The sequence below is a fragment of the Apis dorsata genome, unplaced genomic scaffold (assembly GCF_000469605.1).
Source record: "Apis dorsata unplaced genomic scaffold, Apis dorsata 1.3 scaffold_97, whole genome shotgun sequence".
In the NCBI taxonomy this organism is placed as follows: Eukaryota; Metazoa; Arthropoda; class Insecta; order Hymenoptera; family Apidae; genus Apis; species Apis dorsata.
In genome coordinates, this window is record NW_006263395.1 from 559910 (window position 1) to 572009 (window position 12100).

The 12100-nt window shown below is 25.5% G+C and overlaps 3 protein-coding genes across 3 annotated transcripts in view; 2 read left to right on the forward strand and 1 right to left on the reverse strand.

The window, feature by feature from the left end:
- Positions 1-471: 471 nt before the first annotated feature.
- On the forward strand, positions 472-6353 carry LOC102673018 (zinc finger CCCH domain-containing protein 13-like). The gene is made up of 10 exons (XM_006611981.2): positions 472-969; positions 1151-1226; positions 1359-1759; positions 1976-4036; positions 4195-4503; positions 4575-4908; positions 5000-5166; positions 5437-5717; positions 5808-5925; positions 6037-6353. Exons 1-10 carry the CDS (start codon positions 788-790, stop codon positions 6143-6145), a joined length of 4038 nt encoding a protein of 1345 aa, XP_006612044.1. The 5' UTR covers positions 472-787; the 3' UTR covers positions 6146-6353.
- LOC102672699 (SET domain-containing protein SmydA-8-like) lies at positions 6159-9266 on the reverse strand. The gene is made up of 7 exons (XM_006611980.2): positions 8698-9266; positions 7828-8196; positions 7609-7743; positions 7162-7348; positions 6985-7080; positions 6813-6886; positions 6159-6728 (listed from the first exon to the last, which is right to left on the reverse strand). The coding sequence occupies exons 1-7, from the start codon at positions 9187-9189 to the stop codon at positions 6624-6626; spliced, it is 1458 nt and encodes a 485-aa protein (XP_006612043.1). The 5' UTR covers positions 9190-9266; the 3' UTR covers positions 6159-6623.
- Positions 9267-10227: 961 nt separating this feature from the next.
- Positions 10228-12100, forward strand: part of LOC102677607 (protein eyes shut) — a 5400-nt gene continuing 3527 nt past the window's right edge. Inside the window, exons 1-6 of the mRNA XM_031508690.1 lie at positions 10228-10406; positions 10577-10725; positions 10913-11023; positions 11106-11213; positions 11289-11402; positions 11509-12091. Coding sequence (XP_031364550.1) covers positions 10255-10406; positions 10577-10725; positions 10913-11023; positions 11106-11213; positions 11289-11402; positions 11509-12091 — 1217 coding nt within the window. The 5' untranslated portion in view covers positions 10228-10254. The remainder of the gene's footprint in view (positions 10407-10576; positions 10726-10912; positions 11024-11105; positions 11214-11288; positions 11403-11508; positions 12092-12100) is intronic.

Here is a 12100-nt window from a genome sequence, read left to right on the forward strand (position 1 = left end):
ATTTATTTTATATTTAATATAATTAAACTTTTGTAAATATTTGTTTAAGACTGAAAAGATCTTGTTTCCATTAAAAGCATACTATATAAATTTATTTATCTAATTAATAATATATTTTAATTAAATTTTATTTCAATATTCGATAAATTTTAAATCTTTTTTTAAATTTATTTTTAATAATTTTTTAATAATAATTTTTTTTTAATAATTAAAATAAAATCTAAAATCTGTCACAATTCATTGGTTCGAAAATTATATATATATAATATTTTACGTTTTTAATATAATATATAAAAATATTTTTATAACATATACGAATTATTTTATATTCTTGTAATATTTTTTCTTTTTGTATATTTAACGAAATATTAATAATATTTGAATTAGTTTCTATATTTATCATTGTTAGTTGGTAACATTGAATTATATATTACTTATAACTTCATTCAGTTAGCACTATTGTTTTCTGTACAGTTTAATACTTCAATCATAAGTAATAGTAAAAAATATCTGGAATTAGCTTTTAAAAATATGTAACACGAATTAAGTGAAAATATTATGATATTGTTATTTATAAAAAGAATAATTATATAGAATATAATAAACTTATATTTTTTATTTTTCAAATGCTTTTAATTTTTAAATGCAAAGGAAACCAATCCTTTGAGAATCGTGATTGTATTTGTGAATATTTAATTGATTAATGGTGATTCCATAGCAAATGAATATTTGCATGCTGCAGTTATGTGCTTCCATTGTGAAAACATAATTGTTTTATGGTGATAATATGTCAAAATCAAACATAAGGAAGATAACGGTTGACCCTACGAAATGTAATACAGACTCTCGTCGACCAAGTGTGTTTGAGAGGTTGGGGACTAAACCAGCAGTTACTGCCGGCCAAAATTCATCGGATTATTGTAGAAACTGGGCACTAAACGGCAGCTGTTCATATGGAAAGAATTGCAAGCAAGTATAATTTGAAATCAATTTATTTTGTATAAAAAATTAAATATGTATTTGTTTTATATTTTTTATAGTAATGATAATACAATTACATATCAAATTTATTATTCAAATCATAGAGTAAGAATTATCATTGATTTTATTTAAGATGATCATCATTTTCTTTTCTTGATATTGCAATTAGATATGCAAATACTCACACATTAATAAGTCCATCCAAGCGTGCCAAAAAGGATAATGCTATTGCAAGTACAACTGGAGTAAGTATATAATTTATATCATCAAATTCTGTATAAAAAATTTAATTAAAAAAAAATCAAAAATATTTGTTCATTTGTATTATTTTATTTAAAGATAGCTATTTATATTTATATATATTTATTAATATATAGCTTATTGAAGATCCATTTAAAAGGCTTACTTCTAAGATCGTAAAAAAGGCATCACATAGTCCTGATTTAAATTTAGAAGAGTGGAATCAAACAGATTTGGAATACGAAGACGAAAAAGTATTAGAAAGACGTAGACAGTTGTTGCAGCGTGAATTAGAATTACAAATGAAGAAAGATAAAGAAGTTCATGGAAAAGATAAAATAAGACAAAAGAAAAAAGCTATGACTTCTTCTTCTAGTTCACATACTTCAAGTACATCTAGCAGTAGTAGTAGTTCTAGTAGTGAAGATTCATCTTCTAGTTCAACATCTGATTCACGTAAAAAAATAAAAAAAATTAAATCTAAGCGACATCATAGTGGATCTACTGATTATGATGAAGATAAAGAAAGAAGACGAAAGTAAGTTATATATCATTATTAAGTATTATTTTATTTTATTTAATATATAAAAATATTTAAAATTTCTGAGATTATTATATTATATATTTTTATATATAATAAATATTAATATAAAATTACAAATCAATAATTTATGTTTTGATATTTTGGTTAAAATTTAAATATATAAACCTATATAATTTTTTTATATTTTTTATTATTTAAAAATTTTTACAGATTAAAATTAAAAAGACTTGGAACAAAAAATGAAAAATCCTCGGTCAAGAAGAAACGTAAATTTGAAAGTAATTCCACAAAAAAGGAAATTAGTGTTAGAACAGCAAAAAAATATAGTTCATCTTCAGCATCAAAAAAACATTCTTCTACACCTCGTACAAGATCTCCAACAATACAAGTATCCACAACGGTAACATCAACAACAACCTCAGTATTAGGCTCTTCAGTATCTGTGCCTCATCATGGAACATCCAATAAAGTTAGAGAAAGAAACAGAAGTGAATCTCCAAAAATTGTAAAAGGCAGAGATATGGAGAAAGAAGATAAACATTATAAAAAAATACGTGATATAGATGAATTATCTAAAGATAGTGTTAAAAATAAACCTTTTGATAAAATTAAAGAACAGGATAAAGAAAAAAGTCGTGCAATAGATGAAAAAATTAAAACAAACGATAGATTAAAAGCAAAATGTAAAGATAAAGATATACGATCTAAAACATCTCCAACATCTGAAAGATCAAAACATCAGCACTCGAAAGAAACGATTTCAGCTAAAACTCGTCGTAGTCGTACACCCGAAAAGTCATCAAGATCTAAACGAGAGTTTACGCCCTCAAAAACTCAAGATAGACAACTTTCTACAAACAGATCTCGAGATACAGAAAAGAAAGATCGTGAATCACATAAAAGCGATAAAACTAAAGAGAGAGAAGATATACGAAAAAATGAACAAAATAGCAAAACCAGACAGATATCGAATCAAGAAGAAAGCCATAGAAGAATTGGTAAAGAATTTGACGATAAAACTTATTTAGGTGATAAAACTCGACAAAAGAGCAGAGAACGTCGTGATAAAGAGCACACAAGAGATGAGCGTGGGCATTCAAGGCTTGCTCGAGATCAACGTGATGGTCGTGATAAAGATAAAGAAGATTTACAAGAACGTTGTCGCGAACGACCACGGGAAAGAGATCGTGATCGAGATAGAGATCGAGAACGTGATCGCGAACGAGACAGAGATCGAGATCGAGATCGTGATCGCGATAGAGACCGAGATCGTGATCGAGATCGTGATCGTGATCGAGATCGTGATCGTGATAGAGAAAAAGAATCAATTAAATCAAGAGATAGAGATGTACCATCTTTAGTTTCAGCATCGATAAATTTAACAGCGGATAAAAATACACGTTATAGTCGGGATAAAGAACGATTAATAATGAAAGATAATATTTTTGAAAAAAATGGAACTCGAGAACGTAGAAGCGATAGAGAAAGAGAACGATCTGAAACAAAAACTCTTTCTGATAGAGACAGAACGTCACAGCGTATTGATAATAGATATGATCGAAATACTGTAGATAAGGATACATCAACTCGCAAAGCTGGTGTAAATTCACCTAGAGATCGCGTTGATCGTTTTCCGCGAGAAAGATCTTTAGATAGAACATCGTTGCTTGATAAAGGTACACACAATGTACCACCATTATCACAAGCATCTTCTTTACCAGTCGTTCAATCTTCTATAGCATCTTCATCATCTTCATCCGCTCCACCTACATTATCAAATTCGCGAGATAATTTAATTGATAGAATAGATGTTACACATTATGATCGTGAAAGACACAGACGATTTAGCACAAGATATGATCGAAATCATACATCTGAGCATGATCAATCACGTATTACGCCAACCAAAGTTGATCGGTTAATCGAAAGACGGGAAAGCAGTCCGCGACGAACAATTGAAATCGACAGAAATTATAATAGAAATTACGGACGTTTATCAGAACATTGGGATGAACAGGAGGAAGCATCTTCACATTTAGATTATCGTGATCACCATGTTCATGAAGATGATAGAAGAAAAACTGTTGATGGAAGAAGATATGATAGTCCATTTGATGAAAGACGTGGAATTCGTGAAGAAAGATCTCGAGAATCTAGATATGTTGTTCAAACGACTGATAGAAGTTCCTTTGATGATCATCGGCATCATCATCATCATCATAGACATCCACTTTATTCTGGAGAAAAATTAAGAAGTAACACATCTATTAGGTATATTAATAATTAATTTTAAATATATAATAATTTGCATTAATCTACAGATTATTACTTAAAATAGATTATTACTTAAAATATTAATAATGCAATTTTTTATTCTTTATTTGCTTTTTATTATATTTATTATATTTTTTTTATTTTTTATTATATAGAGATGAAAATGTTCCTAATGATGATTGGGATAATCATCATCGTGATGTAGAACATAACCGAGAGCGAGCTTATGGTCCCGTTGATTGGGAAGAAAGAGAATGGCGAGTAAGAGCATTATGGGATAATAGAGATAGTCTTCCTCGATCAGAAGTACATGATGATGACTGGAATTCTCGATATGATAATTCTGTATCAGATTGGAAATCAAGCGAGTCTCGAAAATGGGATAATCAATCAGTGCATATTCGAAGTCACTATAGAAATGATCGATCCAAAGAATTAGAAATAGCAGAATCTACATCACATAAGTATGTTAATTTTATTAATTTATTTAATCAATGATTTTTATAAATATAAATTATTTTTTATTTCTTTTTAGTAAAAGGAGAACTTATAATAGTTCTGAAACAAGAGATGAATGTACAGTTCATAATTCTAAACAAGCATCTTTATATGGTAGTATGAAAGAAGAACCTATTAATAAAAAGTTAATGGAATTAGCAGAAGGTAAATTATCTATAACTCGAGAAAAATCTACAGATACTTTTCAAAAAAAGACTGTCTTAAAAGAAAAATCTGAAACAAAAGAAACTGTTACATCTGATTCAAAACGTACTTGCATTGATGAATCTTTACAAACACTTCATACTGAGAGTGATCTCAGTGATATTAGTGATGATCCAGATGATATATTAAATATGGAAGATATCACAGTACGTTTTATTTATTTGATTAAATATTTAATTGAATTCATTTTATGATTTTAAGAGTTCATATTAAAATTTTTAAAACTAATATTTATAGGATATAGATATAAATAAAACGAGAATAACGAAAAGAATTCCCGATATTATACAACGAGATGGTCAACCAACAACTCAAGAGGCAGATCTTTCATCTCCAAAAGAAACTATAGAAGAAACAGTTTTTAATACTAAAGGAAAAGATAATACTGACACAATATCATTTAGGTAGTATTTTTAACTTTTAAAGTTTTTAAAGTTTGTTATTTATTTTATATAGATTATATATATTCTATATATAATAATAATATAAATAATATAATTATTTATATTAATATATATAATTCTATATATAATATAGAATATATAGATTATATTAATAAATGATTAAAATATAAATATAAATATAAATATAAATATTAAAATATATATAGAATATATATAGATTATATTAAAATATATATAAATTATATTAATAAATGATTAAAATGTAAATAGAAATATGGAAGATGAAAATATGGAAACTATGGACTTTGAAGAAATTTCTGATGGTGAATTAGAAGAGGACATTAAAACGAGTGGTAAAGGTTTGGGAGATGCTTTAGGAGTTGATTGGGAGAGTCTTGTTAAGGAAACGCAATCCCGTAAATCCACATCATGTAATCAAAATTCAGAAAATCGTTGGCAATGCAAGGCAATTCTGCATAGAATTGGTGTTTCTGCAAAATATGCAGGTGAAGATGTAATGAAAAAACTAACAAAAAAATATGGAAAGGATGGTTAGTTATTTAATACATTTTTATTTAATATAAATTATCTTAATCATATTTGTTTAATGGCATACTAAATAAATATATATTTATTTTTAGATCGTTCGGAATTTTTCCTTCACAATGTTGCATTTATGCACACAGCACTTACACGAAATCATTTGCTGCGTGATTTAAACAATGATACGCTATCTATAGTAGATGATTTTCTGTATAGGTAAACATTGTTAAATTATTTTTTAATAAAGCAAAATAATAATAAATAATATCATTATTTATAAACATTATAATATATTGAATAACACATATATATATATGTATGTTACAGGAATAATAATGTAAATATTGATGAGGACGTAGATTATGATTTAGAAGTTTTAAGACCTTGTACAGCTTTATATGAAGAAGCAAAATGTTTATTAGAACAAGCTGTATGAAACATTTTTTTTATTTATAGGACGTGATTTTCAAAATTGCACTTTGCTATTACATTACATTATAAAACAGAGCATTACATTATAGAGCACAAGTGCATCATTTTGTTACTTGCTAGTCTAGTTCAGCTATTTAGATATTTTCTGCTGCAAACTTAACCATCTATGGTGCAATGTAAAAAGAGATTAAATTGATATCTTTTTCTTAATATCTAGTTCTTTAATTTTCCATAATTGTCTTATTATTAAATGTCTTATTATTCAATTTTTATATTCTTTCTATCAAAATTATAACATCTCCAATTGAATATTACAAATAATGATATATTTGAAAAATATATAATATTTTTTTAAATATTATATAATTTTTTGATTTTAAAGATTATATATTATTTTTATTCTTTTAAATTTTTTGATTACACAATTATAACTAAATTTTATATTATCGACAATATTTTCTTTATTTTTTGCACACGATAATTTATTTTTTAAAATATTTTTGATCGTATTCGAATCTAACAGCTAAAATAGCATCATTTTGCAATATATTAATTACTTCTTTTAATAAATGTTGATTTTCATCAATCTGAAAAGATATTCAATATAAAATAAATTATATAAAACTATCGACAAATAAATAATAAAAATATGCAATAAATTTTTCATCTACCTTCTGAATATCTGATTGTTCGAATCGTTTCATTTTTTCAAGATTTGTGCAATATAATTCATATAAAATAAGACCTAAAAATATTAAAAATAAAAATTTTTAATATTTTATATATAAAAATAAATTAGACAATATAATATATAATTATAATTTTTATTTTAAATATATTTACCCTTTTTTGTAGAATCACCACTGTTTAAAGTATCTAATACAGAAAGTAAATCATTGCAGTAATTTGCCTTGATATTCAACTCAGTGTCACTTAAATCTAATATAATGTTTAAAAAAGTATCGTACAGTGTATAAATTAATAAATTTTGAATAAAATACATTCGTATATTATTTGTACCTTTCCATTGAAGATCGTTACTTCTGCCATAATATGAAATGATTCGAAATTTCACATCCATGATAAGATAATTACTCTGAGGAACTATAATTGAAAGATCTTTTTGTAAAAACTTAAAGATCTCGCGTGGTGTTTTATATATAATTTCCTCCGTAATAGCAGCTAGACCTGATCGAATCGAACATATCTAATAATAAAAAGTAAAAAACAAAATATTTATAAAATCTAAATTTTATAAATAAAGGAACTAAAATTAAAATTTGTAAAAATTTATTAAATTAGCATTAGTTCTAAAACAGAAAGCAATAAAATTAATAAAAACTTAATTACAGTATAAATTATATATGATGTATGAAATAAATTATTAATTATACAGCAAATAAAATATATATATATATAAAATGTATTTTATGATTTGTAATATGATTTGAATAAATATTTAAATACCTGTCTATGATTTATTGTTATGGTACATTTATTACAAATCCAAGATGTTCTCATATTAAGAGGATTTTTTGGTAATAATTCTCCTGAACATTTATCAGATGCACACAAAAGTGCACCTAATTTGGAATTAAATTCCTAATATAATTAAAAAATATTCTTATATTTCAATTATTAATATGTTTATAAAATTAAAAGTAATTATTATATCTATATAATTACCGTAGGATCACTACATCTTTTACATATGCAAGAAAAATTTTTAGTCACATTCAGAAATTGCCGCCGCAATGTTGTATCCCAAAATAAACTTGTGTAGGACATAGTGATCTCCTCTCCAGCAGAAATTGGAAGAGCAGCCATAACATATAATCGAAATTTTTCATCGAAATAATGTCTTGTATTCGGTATACAGCAATGATTTTGCAATGAACCCAGGGAATAAAGACCTCGTAAATTTGTAAAATGGTCTTTGTCATGAACACGAATCGTTTCAAATGAATTTGTATTAAAAGCTCTGCATACGCGTTCCATCATTTCTATATCTTCGTCGCTTGGAGAATTCACCACATTTTTCTTGAGCAATTCAATCTTTTCGCATAATAATTATAATAAATATAATAAATAATAATTATAAATATATATAATTATGAAATATATTTCATAATAGTAAAAGATAAAAATATTAAATTATGTAAAAAAATATTTTATATAATTTTATTATTGAATACTAATTTTATTTATTAAAATTTTAATATCAATAATGATTATCAAATTATTAGTATCGTATTAAAAGTTTAAGAATTATTTACATAAATAATATTTCACAATTTTTTTTTTCTATCAATCTTCAAATAAATTTTAATATTTATTATTACGAATATATTAATAACAAAATAAATTCAATAATTTTAAATTTGGCTTTAACTTTTATTCTTTAAATTAAACAAACAATTAAAACAAATATACATATCGCGCTTATATAAGTTAATTTTCTTTTAAAAAATTTCTTTTTATTAAAAATGTTATTTTCAAATGATTATTAATATTAAAATAAATATAATTAAAATAAATTATTAACATAAATTATACCTCATATTTTGAAAATAAATTTTTATTATATTGAAGAGTGGCCAAACATTTACGCTGCATTTTCGTCATAAAAAGACCACGAATCGGTATCATAGCTAACAGTAAATTCAAGCACCAATCAGTACCGCAAGTCGGTATCAATGATCTTAGATATTCACATTCCTTCTCATGGTTCGGCGAATTCTCACATTGAGTGGAACAAACTGGTAAACCGCAACCTTTATCACATGGAAACAGCGGACATTCGTTCTTGTAACAACATATGCACATTTTTGTTTGTTTATTTAAGCACTTTGGCCCGATTATCAAAGGTGCATCGATGAAGATCAATTCGTTTTGTTTGATGTCTCGAGTGGCGAATATACCACGACCGCCCAGCGATGAATAATCAATAGTCCATAGTTGTTGTTCCTGGAAGATTTTATTCTCCTTCAAATGAGATACAAACACTTTTTCTACTTCTTTTGGTTCTGTTATATCCTGAATATTCATATTAAACAATAATGATAACTTTGAAAAGAATTATTTATAAGATTCTAACAACTGATCTTAGAAAATTTTGTCAGAGTATATATATGCTTAAGAAAATCATCAGATTATATAATGCAATTATATTTATACTATGTATCTATGTATTGCATTAATTTTTGTATAAAAGCGATTAATTAAAATATGAAAGGATCAATTAAATTATTAACTAAAATTTACATAAAATATTTTTATTCATGTAATAATAATATTATTACACGAAAAAAATAGTTTGTCTATATGCTCAGTTTTAGTCAAAAATAGAATTGGAATCTCGTATCTGATATTTGCATTTTAGTATTCGTTACTTCATTGTTGTTATATTTAATTGTCAATTAAAAAAAACATAAAAATTAAAGTATGAAATGATAAAATTCGTATTTATAAAATATTTTACTTATATATTTTTTACTACTTTAGTTTTTACTACTTAGTTTTATTTATATGTCATAAAAATAGAAATAGAATTAATCTTTCATTAATAAACTGATTCTATTCCAATTGTATTATTAGACGAATTAAATGTTACATTACACCGATTCGAAACATTAATATTTTTAAAATCGAATAAAATTTATTATTGATGAAGCAAATTTTACGCAAGCGTAACCGACAAGTATCATTGTTTGTTGTATAGTACTAGACTAAGACTACCGTTGCTAAGACTACCAAGTGGTCAACTACCTATAACAAATAGCAGTTAAAGTATATCTACATATACATGTATCATAATCGAATAGTTATATCATTAAGAAAAAGTACATATAAACCGACGAGTGACGTATTATTTGACGTATTTTTTATTTTAATTTTTTAAATAGAAATAGATATAATAAAATTTTAATTAATTCTAAATTATTAAAATAATAATATGTAAATATATTGTTTCATATATATATACTCACGCATAAATCAAAATTTTTTTTATGAAATTTATTCTATAAGTTAATAAGTATATTTTTCATATAAAAATTTGTAATGATCTATAGCAAACGTATACATACATAAAAATTATTATTTTTATTCAGAATGCATTATAAAAGGGTGAACATTGAAAAATTTATAAATGAAAAATCTTTTATTCTGGCAATATTTTTCCTCTTAACGATCGGTTTTTCACGAGGTCTGAATTGTAGCGGAGATCCTTGTATGTACGGAATATGTTTAGAAGATATAAACAGGTATATAAATCAATTATTATAATGCAAAATAAATAAATTTTCATTCTTTATTTTATTTTTTATATTTTTATATTATTGTTTAAAAGAAGAAAAAATTGAATAAAAAAGATGATTTTATATAAGTATTTAAAATTAATATATTAGTCATTCATCTCGTACATATAATACAGCACTTATTCTTGCTATTGTATCGATGGTTACACTGGAATCAATTGCGAAATCAATTGGAATGATTGTTGGTCTAATCCTTGTTTAAACGGAGGAACATGCAACGATGCTGTTGCTGCTTATAACTGCACTTGTGCCGAAGGGTTTGTAGGTAATTCACACGATTCCTTTTTTCATAGCACATGCGAAAACGATCTCTTAACATGTTAGCAGAGAGAATTATTAAATAGCATACTTATTTTTCTATTTATTTAAGTGGAAAAAAAACTGAAAATTATATTTTTATATGACTATAATACTAATAAAATATTATTTCATTGTATTACACATATTTTTAGGTATAAACTGCGAGCAAAAATATAGCGAATGTTCGAATCAACCCTGTCTAAATAACGGAACTTGTCTCGATTACGATGGTATTACTTGTCAATGTCCTGATGGGTACTCAGGTAAAATTAATATGTAAAAATTAAATTTTTTTATACTTCATCTAATTCTACTCTACTTCATCTAGTACTATTTCTTTTTTAGGAGATTATTGCGAAATTGACGCTTCGGTTTGTAATAATACAATATGTAAAAATGGAGGTGAATGTGTGGAAGGACCTGGATTTTCTTTCTTTTGTCGTTGTTCTGAAGGTATGATTTTTTTTTTTAAATAATTTAAATAGTCTATGTTTCAATTTAAGTATTTAAATAAATTAAACTTCAAAGGTTGGACAGGTCGATTATGTGATGAAGATATCGATGAATGTATTACATTGCCATGTAAGAATGGTGGTCTTTGCATTAATATTCCTGCGTCGTATACTTGTGCTTGTTTGTTTGGTAAGTTACAATTATTTATTCTTATTAATAATTTAGAAAATGATTTATCTTAAAATATGTTTGAATTATTATTGAATTCAATATCATATTAAAAATTCTTCATAAGGATATACAGGTAAAGATTGCGATAAAACGATTGTACCCTGCGAAGAAAATCCTTGCAAAAATAATGCAGTATGCTTATTCGAGGACGAACGTCAAGTTTGTTATTGTGTACCAGATTATCATGGTGCATTATGTGAATTAAAATATGATGATTGTGAATCCAAATTTGCAAACTGTGAGAACGGAGGTACTTGTATCGATGGTATCAACAGTTTTACTTGCGTTTGTCCAATATTTTATAGTGGACCATTTTGCAATATCTATGATTTTTTATCGACTACTTCGTTTTTCGAAGAAACATTTGAGACTGATAACGAAGAAAGAAGTACTGCTTTTACTTTACTTGTAAAATCATCGGCACTGCCAAAAATTGATACATCATTGTCAATGAGTACTTCCATAGAAACGCAACCTTCAACTTCCTTTAAAAGTACCAATCATTTCTATACAATATGGTACCCTTTTATAGAAACAACCACCTCAAGTTATAAAAACGGTGTTAATTTTTTTAGTAGTAGTACTACTACTACTACTAGTAGTAGTAGTAGTAGTAGTAGTAGTAGTAGTAGTAGTAGTAGTAGTAGTAGTAGTAG